At 40.4% G+C, this 14,796-nt stretch overlaps 1 protein-coding gene across 2 annotated transcripts in view; it reads left to right on the forward strand.

Moving 5' to 3' along the window:
• LOC121354766 (fatty acyl-CoA reductase 1-like) overlaps positions 1-14,796 on the forward strand; it is a 112,966-nt gene that overhangs the window by 48,150 nt on the left and 50,020 nt on the right. For both annotated transcript variants that reach the window (XM_041469619.1, XM_041469617.1), the window contains exon 2: positions 2,779-3,004. In XM_041469619.1, the coding sequence (XP_041325553.1) occupies positions 2,816-3,004 (189 nt within the window). In that variant the 5' untranslated portion in view covers positions 2,779-2,815. The remainder of the gene's footprint in view (positions 1-2,778; positions 3,005-14,796) is intronic.

The raw sequence follows: 14,796 nt of genomic DNA on the forward strand, positions 1-14,796 counted from the left end.
AAAAATCAAGATCAAGTTGAAAGGAAAATATCTTAGCAATTCTGAATATAAACTGGAATCTGCCTTTGAACCTGAAATGTAATAAAAGCTGCTTTAAATTTGCTTGACCAGTGGAGATTCAGGGATCTGTCTGAACATACCAAATTGCAGCATTCTGGCTTCTGTGTCACGATCTCAAAACATGAATTTGTTTGTGTGCATTAAACAAATCCACATATTTTTTTTCCTGATAATTAACATGGCATCAGATGAGTACAATATTTTTATAATTTCTTCTGAAGCTCACTTAGGAAATAGAAAAGTAAATGTACTGCAAAGAGACATGAATCTGCTCCCATAACAGGCAAACACCATCTCATTCTTTGTGGCTTTTTATTTGGGATGAGGCCAAATAACTGGATCCAACTCTGAAATTTGCCCTACTAACTCTAGGCTGCCTAATTTGCACTGCTTTATTGTGGAAAATAGAAAGAATGGGATGTTTCTTCCCTTTTCTTTTAACCCTAGGAGGATAAGCCAGTAATCAAGAGTAACAGCAGATTGCCTTGAAAGATTGTTTTTTCAGTGGCTATGTTTGGTACTTCCATTTTCATCATGCAAGAATGGCTTGGCAGATGAAATTTTTGGGTTTTTTTGGACTCAGATATTCAAAATGGTCTCAGACTAGATGGAGAAGAACTGTCACTTATGTGCATGTAGTCCTTATCAGAAATGCTTAGTGAAACATGGCTGCATGGTTAATTATAGGGACACTTCAACGTAGTGTGATTCGTTTACTTTATTATTTTAGCAGGCATTGAACATCTGGCCACAACAAATGAAGCCCTTTTTAGATAACTGAAGCAGGGAACCCAAATGAAACAACATAATAAATTGATGTCCACACGTGGAAGCCTTTCACAGTTATTTGTGCAGTACTCTACAAATCTTAAGGCAAAACAGCAATTCTTAGTGATGCAGGTTGGAAATGCTCTTTACTTCTGAAGTGTGGGAAGGAGAGTAACTCCTCTGGTAATCTTCAAGCTTGTGGTGCTAAGTACTCTATAAATGTACCATTGTTTGGGCAATATGATCTTCTGGATACTAATTCAAAGCAAGTATCCAGTGGCTGGAAGTGGTTCTTATATTTTTTTTCCTGTTGTTCACTGAGATTGGTATGGCCTCTAGTGACTAAGGACTTCTCTCCTTCATTTTTCTACATTTCAGGGCATGTGTGATGCCAAGGGTCTGAGATCTTTTGCCTTCATCTGGCTAAACACAACTTTCTTCTGGCCCTACACACTTTTCACATGCTCCTTGGAACTCTGCAAGTTCCTGTCTTCCAGTATGAGTCAGTTTTTCTGAACCGGAACAAGATGTGACATTTTGTTATAAATAAGTTAATTATCCAGTAGTTTTAACCTGTTGATTTAACTTCCCAAGTGGCCAGCTCTTTAATAAGAACAGGTTTTTAATAGGCCTAAATGAGCCTTCTGTATTCATCTAAGTTACAATCTTGATGACATCTGAAAGTAGGCTAATAACCAAATTCACTGAGCCAGAATACCCACAGGTATTAGTTTGTAAAATAGTGTCCCTGAGAGGTTATTCTGCTTGACCCACTTTCTAAACTGGATTCTACACCTGAAGATTTGTCATGGATAAAGAAATTTGGGGATTTTAATTTGTTTGATGCTGTGTGCTGTGGTCCCAGGCAGCACTGGGAAAGAAAAGTAATACTTTGTTAGGTTTGACTCCCTAGTTTGTGTCTCTGAAGTTTCTGCTGGAAGAGTTTTTCTGGGATACTTGAAGATCATCATTCTGATTCTTGAATAGGTGATTGGCAGCATTCTACTATTCTTGTTTCTTTTTGTTTCAAATTCAGTAGGCTTTTTTCAAAACATTTACTGGTGTTTATCGTGAGCTTTTTCCTTACAGTGTGTACAGCTTTTTCCTTCCTTTGTGCTTGCTGTGGTCTGCCCCACTTCAAAGATGGTTGTTTTGCCTCTGTTAGGCTAATAGGCGAAGAAGGGCTTTTCTAAGAGGATTCAGTCCAGCTTTGTTTGCATTTAATCAACTTAAGAGTTTGAATCAGGATGGCTGGGAACATTCAGGCCTGAAACCATTGCATCTAATTAAAATATTTAACTGGGACAGATCATGTGGGAGCCTGGTCCATCTCAGTGGATCTCTGTAGGGGAGCCTATCATGTCTACACTCCTTAGAGTGAACTGGGATGAATTCTGACCATAGCAGCTCATGAAGGGTTGTGACCTGCACGTGGTCTTGCAGTTGTGCAGAGCAATGTCACTGCACTGTGTTCCATGAAGAAGAGCTTTCTTCATGGTGTTATTCCAAGCCAGGGCAACAGGAAAAGACTGAGCATGTTGATGAGTGATGGCTGACAAGGAATGCCATAGGCGCAGTGGAATTGAAGTGGCAAACACAGCGGTGTTTGTGAGGAAATTTCTTTCTCCTTTGTCTTGTAGGGATAGCTGCATATCTTCATGGCTGCCACTTCACAGTAGCAGATAAACACTGTCAGCACTGCAGTGAGCATCTCCTGCTGGGAGCCTTGGACAGCATGAGCTGTGTTTGACCTCTGTGTGCAGCTGTGTGTCATGTGGAGGATAAGGCTGAGCTTGATTTTTTTAAGCTTCTCAGATTTTTAGAGCAATAAAGCCTTTCTTTAAAAAATCATTTTTAAAATTGTCATTGACTGAACTAATTTGAATTGACCTAGGTGACTAAAAAGGTTATCCCAAAAGCTTTTAAAGCTTTATTTCTGCATTTTCTCAGGTACCTGCTGCAGGAAGGGACAGAACGAGAAAGCACCATGTCTTCAGTCTCAGCTTATTACAATGGGAAGACTGTACTTATCACAGGAGCTACAGGTTTCATGGGTAAAGTACTTGTGGAAAAACTTCTGCGCTCCAGCCCTGAAGTGAAAGCAGTTTATATTCTTGTCAGACCAAAGGCTGGACAGTCAATGCAAGAGAGAGTGGCCAACATGTTGAAATGTAAGGTAAGTCCATATGGTTTATTCTGGAATCTAATCTGAAATCCATTTAGCAGGATGAGGCAAAGGGCTCAGTTCATCAGGAGCAAAATGCTGACTTCTGCTGTAACAACTGTGTATTTTTACTGTGTCTAAAACAGACAGAAGAATTTTACATGAACAAACCTGTGTATGTCTGATTTTGATGGGTACCACAGCATTTTACACTGTAAATGTAATCTTTTCACTTCCCATTTTCCATGACCTCCACCCATGTGTCTTGATCCTGTTTAGTTTGCCATACCAGTGAAAAAATCTATAGTGGCAAGAAGGGTGTCAAAGCCCTTTACGGTATTTAATGTAAGCATTTGTAAGGAGACACTGACTTGGCCTGAGGCTCTCAAGATTCTCAAGATCCTCTGGATCTGAAGCCAGTGGTGAGGTTGTGAACTTGCTCACACTCCTCCAGCTATGATAAATGCCGGAGTTCAAGCTCATGCCTGTTGATAGTGTGAATTTGTACATAGCTGATGTGAAATGAGAGGAAGGGACAGATCTGGCCCTATCAGGCAAGGAATTACTGGAATTAACCTGAGAAATGCCAACATATCTTTATGGAGTATTGGTTTAAAAGTTTGAACAAGACTTGACTGGAAGAATCCTTTTCCTTCTGCAGAAGTTAGAGATAAAATAGGTGACTTCGAGACAAATAGGTCTGGCAGAAAACATGCTTTTTTCCTTTTAATGTTTTGAGGCATTAAGCTAGGAAAATCTTATGTATGTCCCAAGAACAGAGTTCGTTTGGTTTTGGTGTGTTTTTAACAGAGGATAGATTGTTTTCACATTCAGGAAAATTTGTGAGTAATATAAAAGGAAACAGTCACATTTGTTGCTTTTTGCAAGTCTATCATAGAATGATTTAGGTTGGAAAAGACCCTCAAGGTCTTTGAGTCCAACCCTTAACCTCACACTGCCAAGTCCACCCCCAGCTTTCATCTCAGTGGATAATGTGAAAAAATCCCAAGTGTGGTGTGTTTTTGCCTTTTGTGTTTTAAAACACTTGAGGAAATGATAAACCTAAGTATTTATCAAGGTAAGGTCTGTTTGCATTTTATGTATAAATGCTGCTGGCTTATCTCTTCAGTTGGGCAGCACAGCTTGGAGGTATTATTAGCTCTAGGTGGGGTTCCCTAGTAGCTTTTTTATTGTTGCAGCTGTATTAGATGTACCTATTTTTCTTCCTAGCATGTGTCAGCAGTTTTAGACTTGCCAACAGCAAACAGGACATGATAACCTCTACTTGAACCTTTGGCAGCCTGCTCCAATGTGTGTCAAATGAAGAAAAGGAGAAGGCAGAGCTCTAAGTTAGGCTGCTGCAGCCCTTGGAAGAAAAAAAACTTTCACAAGTCATCCAGGTCCTCTTAAGGAAGAAGGTGTCTTTCTGATGCTGATAATTTTAAAATGACTCAAAAATCTTTGCCTAAGGCAACAACCCTACTCCTCAAAGGGGATGGTCATGTACAAATGTTGACACCCTTGGAGATTTTTTTTTCTAAAAATGAAACTGTTAATTCCAGTAGATGTTAATTTAATGACAGACGAGGAGGGCAGGAAACATTACTCTTAACATTTTTGCAGATCTTTTCTAGTTGATCACAGTCTAGAGACGGCCCTTTCATTTACTGTTCTGGTTTTCGTGCTCCAGTTTGGGAAATCCCTGAGGCATATAACAAATAAAAATGCACCAAAACTTTGTTCCAAATCTTCAGACAACATTCGCATTTGAAATTTCTGATCACAATCTCTGATGAGATATATTGGAGTAAGCACAGGAAGCTTCAGAATAAAATCCTTTCTCGTATTTATGTATGCTATTTATGTGTACCTTTATAATTTCTAAACTCTAGTGAGTAATTATTCCTTTCCCCACAAACTACTGATTTAATGCAGAATGGTATTTGTACTAGGTTTAGGAGAACATACTTTATTTTTTCTTTCATATCCTACCCTGTGTAATCTTCTCTACTGACCCATGACACATTCAGTTTGCAAGTAACTCCTCCTTTTACATTTAACTTTGACCTAGTATTGGCTTCTGGATTTTCTTGTTTGCACATCCAGAAAGTAAGTATTCCAAGAACCGAAGGAGCAGAGAAATACAGGTTGCCAACTTATAAATATTCTGAGCAAAGAGATAAAATGAGTATTTGGGATGAAGTAAGATCAGAGTGAAGCAGATTGGTTAAAATTAGTTGTATAATGTTTAGGTTCTTCAGGTAAGGTCCTGTGGGGACTCCTGATTTTTGATAGTACTTAGAAATATTTTGAAAGAACTTGCCTAGAATTTTGATCGCTTTTCATATATCTCTGTGAAATTTGTGTGGCTTTTATCATTATATCTACAGGGGTTTAAACACTGAGGTGTCACATTCGTGCCCTGTCTTCTTCACAGTGTGTACATGTGAATCTGCTGGAAGATGACTCCTGTTAAATACAAGAGGAGCTGTGGGTTACAAAAGGGTGATACAGTGTGATCAGGCGAAATAACTTAGTTTGTGCTTTTCAGCAGTTGGTTACTTGGAATTTTTCAACTTCTGAATCCAACATGGAAAGGAAAATACAGAAAATAGTTTGGGCATAAATCAGAATTCTTTGACTGCATTCTGTAGCTGAATAGGCATTGAAATTTAATATAAGGCTGCTTTCCTTTGTGCACATGCAGGTGCATTAGTGCATTAATATTCAGTGTATAATGAACAGATACTCTATTATCTCAGTATCAAATCCAAAACAAACATGATGACCTTGCCTGTTTATGAAAGGAGATGTTCTGTTTTCCAGCAGCAAGTCCCTAAGGGAATCAAGCTATTACCCTGTGCTTAATGAAATGCCACGTCTGCCTTGCACAGAGCACATCTGTTTTACAAAAAACCCCGGATCTCAGTATGGGCTGCTGCCTGGATGTGGATCGTGAGGCAAAGCTTGACAGGGCTTTATAATTGTTAGTTGATAGGAGATACGTCTTTGTCAGAGGTAAGGAATTGCTTCAAGGAGCATTTTTTGCTGTCTGATCCCTCTGTGCACAAAAATAGGCAGGAATGCTTGGAGGGGTTGTCTTCGATTCCCTGGAGAGCAGTTACCGGGCTAATGCTGAGTCACCAATTGTAGCTTTCCCGTTGTCCCTGGGAGAGCAGAACATTTTCCATGCCCTGAATTCAGTGAACCAAGGCTGCTTGCTGCTGCCAGGCTGTTTCTCAGATACATTTGTTCAGTATTCCTAATTAGAAAGGTCAGACAAAGTGGGGAGTGGAAAAGGCTCTTGTGGAAAAGGCTCTTATTAATGTCTCTGATAATTCAGAGATAAAATGGGGAGGCTGTGAATGAGGCTGCTGAAAATGGGGAATTGGGTATGACTGTAAAATGCTGCTGCTTTTTGCTGTCATCCAACCACAGTTAACCCATCCAGTTAGTGGATGCTACAGACAGACCTTCTCTTCCCTGCAAAACTTTGTCTGGACCTGCACATTGGGATGGGCAGTGCTGTCAGACACCTTTGTCTCTTCAGTATTTCCTCGTGAAGTGTGCTGTATTTATCAGTAAATATCCAGCAAGGCCCAGTAAATTTCAGCAAATCATTCCAGATTTATCTTTCCCAACCTCCTGTGACTTTGCCCCCTCAATCATAACCATAACCAATAAAGGCACTCCATGCCAAACTGGTGCAGTGTCACTCCATCTGGAACAGCATCCCTGAAATCTGCTGTGATCACTGTAGAGGGGCTTGTACTTGGATCAGGGTTAATGAAGATTTTAGGTTGATGGAACACAGTAGTGTTAGGTCATAGGTTGGACTCAATAATCTCAGAGATCTTTTCCAACCTAATTGATTCTCTGATTCTGTACATGCCCCATCCCTTGAAGTGTTCAAGGCCAAGACTGAAATATTTTTTTTTATCTTTGAGTGTTTGAAGAACAAATGAGTTATAGAATCATAGAGTCATAGAATCAGTTATCTTGGCAAAAAACTCCTATGATCAGTCCAGCTGTTAACCCAGAACTGCCAAATCCATCACTAAACCATGTTCTTAAGCATCACATCTTCACATCTTTTAAATACCTCCAGGAATGGTGACTCAACCCTCCCAGCCTGTTTCAATGCTTGATAACCCTTTGGTGAAAAAAATTTTCCTGATGTCCAATCTAACCCTTCCCTGACACAACTCAAGACCGTTGCATTTCCATTCTATCACTTTTTACCTGGGAGAAGAGACTGGCCACTACTTTGTTAAAACCTCCTTTCAGGTAGTTGTAGAGAGCCATGAGGTACCCCCTGAGCCTTCTTTTTTCCAGGCTAAACAACCCCAGCTCTCTAAGCTATTCCTCCTAAGACTTGTGCTCTGGACCTTCCTAAAAGCATCTCCAACTGCAAGAAGCTGTGTCCCTTATATTACATAGCTTCTCCTTGTACTCCTGCATGACTCTCTCCCTGAAACATCAGTCTCTGATCACTTAGAGATGCAGTTCTGTGGTGTTACCAGCATGATTCCTGCTGATCTGGCCCCTTAAAAGCAGAACTTGCAGTACTGGAAGCTCTAGGAAGGATTATGACCTAATGGTGTTGTACATTGTCTTTTATTAAAAGAAACAATGCTGCTGAAACCCAGGCAAGCCTTGGGGATGCTATTTGTCTCCAGGTCACAATCTCTGCCAGATGGTACAGAATTCAAACCTCAGTTTTATTGCTGTTAAGGAGAGATCACAGTGTAATGCTCCATCTTTGCAAACTGTCTTCAGTCCTTCATCTCCTGCGGATATTCACAGTAGTAAAGTCAATTCTTTTAAAATAGACTGCAGTTTTCAGTTTCCTCCAGTTGTACAAAGGTACACAGTAAATCACAAAGGAATTAAGAATGTTTAAATGACATAAGATTCTAAATTAAAAACAAAAGCACAGTATGATATGAAAGTGTAGAAATGAGGTGGATTGCTCTGAAATTAGTAAGTTGTTGAAAGCAGAAATGCTTCTCAGTTAATTTCAAGTGTGTTCATCATTCTGTGAAGAAAAATGTTTTGGTGTCAAAACCTGACACGTTGGTTTCCTCATCTTACCCTGGAAAGAGAAACCCAGCATGAATCAGGGTAGTCCAACATCAATCAGGGGCCACCTCCCTAGCAGCAGCTGCCAGCTCAGCAGTGTTGATCCTTGCAAGGTGTGTGTACAGAAAATGTGCCTTGTATGAAGGGTAAAGCAAGATCATTTTGGACAGCTCAGCTTTCTCTGTATCTTCTTGCTCAGCTGCAACAGCACGGGGGTTAATGGTTTCTGTCTTCATGTCATTCTACACACATACTCACCATCTGCAGAGCAATCTGTAAAAGCTGCCCCTCACCTTTATATTTACTTCTTGGGTTCATGCACCTTTTTTGTGGCCTGGACTGGGGTCACGATAAATCAATCAGATTTCAGAAGAGGTTTTTTTTTTTTTGGTCTGGGTTTTTTTTCCCCTTAAAATCACTTTGTGATGTCAAGTAGATGGTGATCTATACAGCAGCACCTCCAGAAGAGAATACAGAGCATCAAATAGAAGCATTCCAGGAAAATTCCTATGGCCAACTGTGCACTATTGCATGTGCTGCTCATGCAGTAAAGTTTTAAAAAAGCTGAAAACAAAGGAGAACTTTCTCAGTTTCACATAAGATATCTGACAAGAGACGTGCACATGTTAAAATATTAATATTCAGTTATTCTGATAAATCTGTAAAGATACTGTGGTTAATAGTATGCTGCTGTCTGACAACTCTTATGGTCAGAGACCTCATTTTGTCCAAGGAAATGTTACTGACAAGCTTTTTATGCAGCCAGCACAAAAGCACTGTGCTCTGCAGCCCAGTTAACACATACACATTTATATAGGCACAAATGCACACATATGCATAAGGGCACTGTCTTTCAAGCTAGCTATTTTTGTTTTATTTAATGGTGGGTATCTCAAGGGATTTGTGTGTTAGCGAAAATTCTGCAGTGAAGATTCCACCAGCTGATAAATGACAAAATAAAAGTTCAGCCCTTGAAGCAAATGAGCAGGCAGTACCTTGAGAATGATGCAATTAAAAAAACCATCAACAATAAGGTTTTTCTCTTGCCAGTAACAACGTAGATGTTGCGGTTAAGCTGCATTTGCTGCCATCTGTAAAATGAAATGCATTTTTAGTGCTCCATAAGCAGTGATATTTTGAGACACTTACAGCCCGTAACTTCACAATATTTTTTCTTCGATGTGCAAGGGTGTCATACAGAAGAAAGAGGGACTCTCATAAGGAAGTTAGCAAACTAAGATTGCAGTTGAGTCATAACTTTAAAGGATTTTCATAATGTTGCTTGAATTTGCATTTCTGCCTGTGTAGTTTCTGGTTTGCAGCCAAGGCCCAGTTCCTGGAATCAGTGGAATTTCTCTTGGTACCTTCATTTAGTTTTGGTTGAATGTCTCCTGAAAGGTAGATTTCAAAGAGGTAATGGGCCCAAATAAGTAGTTTACAAGCCGTCCTTTTAATTCTGTGGCATTCTGGTGATTTTCTTTTTGTTCTGGATAATTACATGTATGAGTTTGATTTTCCTGCCAGTATTTCAACTTCAGATGATAGCAACTTAAACACAGGGAAAAGTGTTGGGTACTGAGATGAAAATGCAGTTCATCACTCTTCTAAATCTGGGAAACCAGTACTGTCTGATTCCAGCCTTGGAGCATAAGCAAACTAGACAGTTTCTGGGTTTGCAAGCTACTAAACCCAAGAAGTAATTGTTTTATTGGTAATGCTTTATTGCACCATTGCATTCGCCTTTATTGGTACTGCTCTCATCCACCTCTTTTCCCGTGTGGTTGCATCTGAACTCAGCCTTGTGTGTCAAGTTGGAGGTGGAAATAGTATCCTAATGTTAGAATTTTTTTCATGTGACTGAGGGGAAGCTTTAGATTCTCTAATGTGCAAAATTTACTTTTATGCCAATCAGAGATCTCTCCATCTGGAAAGTTTCACCTTTCCAGGTCTCCTTGCCAGGAGAAAACTTCTTAGCATCACCACCATTGCTGTCTACATATCCTAAAGGAAAAGGTCAAGGAAGTGGGGGAGTGTGCTGAGAGGGATGGAGGAATTCAGCATGGCATTTTCAAAGAGGAAGGGAAAAGAGCAAAGAGCATTGAAGAGAAAAGCTCTCCTATGCAGGCTTGAGAGTTTTACATCAGTAGCAGAAATCAGAGCCATTTCCCAGCAGCTTTTGCTGGCAGCAAGGCCATGGAGCAACATCATTAGAGAGGTCCTGTTGGGCATCCTTTGTAAGCTGCTGATTTCTCCTGGATTCTGGTTTTGCTCAGGCACACAGGAGAGCTGAGCTTTTAGGCAGCTGCACAGCATGCCTTGTGTTCACAGTTTTGCCAAGTGAACTGTTCACCAGCAAGGCCTCCAGCAAATATGTTTTTAAACAATGTTTGTCATTTTACTGGAGCCTGGGACTTGGCTCTTGATGTATGCGAGTTGGCACAATTCCTTTTTGGACTGTTGCACTTCAGAACCGCTATGGACACCAGTGGAGCTGCTCACGTTCCACAGCCCATCTGTGGGCGTGGGTTCTCTGCTTGGAATAGGGGCTGAATGAGGACAGCTGACCTCAGACACCCTCTGAGGGCCGGCAGATCGTAGCTAAGAACACAGGCTCGTCTTCTTCTGCAGTGGGTTGGCAATGGAGCCATCAGTCAGCACCCAAAGAGCAGAATTGGCTATTTGGTCATTCAACACAATGTAAAGTTAACTCAAATTAACTTAAATTTTATCCTTTGTGTCTGATTTTATTCCATTCTATCCTCAGCTGTTTCTTCCATTTTTTTCTTAAAGAAAGCTTTTCTGTTTTCCTAAATTGAACTCTGGCATTCCTTACCAGTATTTTTTTCTTCTGTAGCAGCAGACTGTGACTGTATAATGAAACCTAAGACCAGTTTTGTCAGAAGACCCTGTATAGTGGGTTGAGTGAGACACCCTGCAAAGAAATAAATTTTGTTGTCAACAAAACACAGAAGTTTAAGAAGAAATCCTAAAGGTAGTGGGGCAGAATCTTAAAACTTCTGGTTTTACTTCCCTTTCAAAACCTGATCCCTGGCTAGTACATAGAAAAACAAAAGTTGTTGAAATACTGGGGAGAAGTGGCGGAGTACTCTGGTCCTTTGGGCCTCTGAGAGAGCTCCTGCTTGTGACACAGGGTGCATCTTGATAGTCACAATCCAGAGCTTTTGATCTTCTGAGTGTCCTGCAATTGATCCTAAAATCCATCCTCAAGAGGATCACACAGCTTAAAAGTTGTCTGGAGGTCACCTTTACTGCAGTTTACTCTGGCAAATCCAACCTTCTGTTTTTATTACATTTACCAGAGCCATGAGAACTGCCAAATATATTAGGGAGATTGCTTTAAAAAACTGTGAGGTTCTGACTTGCATCATTGCATACATAAATCAAAATGCCACATCAGCTTTCTGAACAGATTATTGCCTTTCTGCAAGCAACCTCCCCAAGCAGAAATCTAGCCATTAAAATGTTTTTCCCTCCTCCACCATTGAGAATTTTGTCACGCTTTGTACTGAGATGCCCTTCCCAGTGCTGAAATTATCTGTGGGTGGATACTTCAGGTGGTTAATTCCTTGGGTGTAGGCACACATGCAAGGCTAGAAGAGGCACAGTTGTTTTCACCTGGTCTTCTGAAACGTGAGCTTATCACTTGAAGAATGATAAGCCCTTTTTTTACCCTCCTGCTTCCCTATTGTTGCATTCTCACAGCCTGCTTTATACCTGAACATCCTGAAAAATGAGTGAGGTAGTTCTAAAAAAGATTTTAAAAGGTCTGACTGAGAGCTGTTACAGAAAGTATCATGAAACTTTCGAGTGGAGGTGTAATTACCGATACTTACAGTGTGTATGTGTATGTCTTAGCAGATTTTGATACATCTTTAACAAATAAAACTAATGTAAACTTCAGACAAGTACAGAGCTCTCTGGACATCCTAGTTTTTCAAGATGCATTCACTAAAAAAAAGAGAATCTAAATAACTTTTTATTGCTTCATCCAAAGGGCAGATTTTCAATGTTGTGGAAGAAACTGGCCACTGACTAGAAATTTTTGCTGTAATTTAGAGCTCTAGTTCTGTAATTATAAAAATAAAACACTGAAGTAGTTAAAAAAGTAAATTGTTACTTTGGAAGAGTATTTTGGGGTTTGGAAATTTCTTTCCCCTCCTTTTAGGGCCCTGCGGTTAGAGCTCTACCAAAGCAGTCAAGGTAATTCCTGAAAAAAGTCCATTTTGCTTGTCCTTACCCATATTTTCTTTGCCAAAAAAATATATGGGAGGCATTTTTTTCCCCTCCCAACTAGGAAGATACTGACTGTTCATTGTAAACATTTTATTATACAGATTAAGTACTCACAGTATTATACACAACTGTAATCCCAGTAATGCCCAGCTTGGAGCCAGATCCAGGCTCCTGTTTTGCTGAGCTCAGCAGTAGATTGAAGGCTTGAAAACACATTTTAGTGTTTGGCAGATACAAAACCAAAATAAGAGACCTTTGTTCCTAAACTAAGCTATAAAATCCCACTTTTAGGATGAGATGGCAATGCAAGGAGACAACTGGCAGAATAGACAAGAAAGATGAGAAGAAGACACAAAATAATGGAGATCAAAAGTACACACACAATTAGTTAGTATCAAAGGTTTGTTTGATTTTTAAAAAAGCCACAAGTTAGTGCTTGATTTTGTTATTCATATTTGCTATTTCTACTGCAGCAGTGCCCAGAAGTCCCATCCAGACATCCCACGCTCAGTCCCTGCTTTTAAATCTTGATGCAATCAGACACTGACTATCCCAAAGCTTCATGTATGAGGAGATCACTCTAAGTTTTCTCTCTCATCTAAATCATATAAACAATAAGCCACAACACTTGGCAAAACTCACCCAATTCAGATTGTAATAACACAAGGCAAGTTGCTGTTAACTCTTCAGTGGCACCCACTTCAACACAATCTCCTTGAATTTAGGATAAGCACAAGAGTGATGCACCACTGAAGACACGCCGACCTTCTTCAAAGAAAACAAGTGAAAGCTTATAGTAACTGAACTTTATAGGGTCAAAAACCAGTCTGGTGATAATTTTCAACAGAGTGAATAAAGTATGCCTCAATTTTAAAAATATTTAGCTAGACTAGCAACCCTTTCCCTTCACCAACTCAAAATCAAGGCTCCTTACTGTGCTGTATCCATGCCTAGAGGCACGCTGTCTCCCTGATGGTTGACTCCTGGTTGGATGTGGCAGTTCCCAAGCTGCTGCCCTTGCTTTGATCTCCAGAAAGCTGACTTGATGAGAACTCTGTGTGTGGATATGTTTTGCCGCAAATTTCTTTGCCAGGGGGCTAAAGAGAGCATGAAGAACTATGTATTCCATTTATTTCAGTAGCCTTCAGGATTTCTATATTCTAGATAACACTAATGGCTGAAAAAAAAGGGCAAATGCTTCACCTTCTGTCTGAAGGGTCAAGAGGATCAGTTCAGGCACCTGCAGACCAGGCAGTTTCACTCCTGTCCCTGAAAAAGGAAATCATGGTGTGAATTTTCTTGACACATTTCTGGGTACTTTAAGGAAAAGGAGGTGACTTGAAGGTCAGCATGGATTTGGAAAAGAGGTGACCTAATTGCAGACTTCCAGTACCTGAAGGGAGCCTGGAAGAAAGATGGAGAGACTCTATTGACAAGGGCCTGGAGTGACAGGACAAGAGGGAACAGTTTCAAACTGAAACAGAATAGATTTAGATTGGATATTGGAAAGAAATTCTTCCCTTTTTGGGTAGTGTGACCCTGGCACAGGAAGTGCAGAGAAGCTGTGGCTGCCCCTGGATCCCTGATCTTTAAAGTCACTTCCAACCCAAACCCTTCCATGATTTTATGATTTACCCTTGGTACACTTAGCTGGACCAATGAGGTCCTGGGATAAAATGACTGAATCTGTGGATGAAGGGAAAAACATGGGCATAATTTACCTTGTCAATGGCAAAGCTTTCAGCATTGTCTCCATCAGATTGCCAGCATGCAGATAAGGATGTTACAGTCAAGGTGGGGAAGAGAAACCTGGCTGGACATTCAGACTGCAAGGGTTTAATGGTTCATGCTTTGCCTGGAGGTCACTTATAAGCAGAATTCCCTAAGGGTTTGTCTGGGAACTTACCCTGTTTAGTATCTTAAAAGAGGAAAAAATCTCCAGGTTGTAGTGCATTCTTTATGCCACAGGCTCTGCTGGTAACTAACAGTGTTGTCAGAAGTCATATCTAACTTAGGAAGCCAGAGAAAGGAAACAGGATCTGGATCTCTGAGCTCCTGGGTGCTAGTAGCTTTCCCAGTCTTATTATACATCTTTTGGCTTTTACTGTTCTGCCTCTGCTGGGCAGAGTTCATTACAATGAAGCTTCTGTGTTCCAGAGGTCACTCCCTAAACAAACCTTAGTGAGATAAGTTCTTCCAGCTGCTTCAGCATGTCCTGGTGGGGTGTTTTAAGTCACAGGAATTACTGCACTTGGAGATAGTGAAGCAGGTGAGTGGCTGACAGAAAAGGGATTAAAACAGATGCAATGCCATTAACAGTTCTTAATATTCATGTTCACAGTCCCTAGTCTTCAGCCTGGATTTCGACCACCCAGGGAGCAGGTTAGGAAGGACATAGCCCTTCCAGTGCCTAAAGGAGGCCCATGAGAAAGCTGAAGAAGGACTTGAGAATATATAAGATGCACCAA

Source organism: Pyrgilauda ruficollis, unplaced genomic scaffold (genome assembly GCF_017590135.1).
Source record: "Pyrgilauda ruficollis isolate IOZ18807 unplaced genomic scaffold, ASM1759013v1 scaffold238, whole genome shotgun sequence".
Classification (NCBI taxonomy): Eukaryota; Metazoa; Chordata; class Aves; order Passeriformes; family Passeridae; genus Pyrgilauda; species Pyrgilauda ruficollis.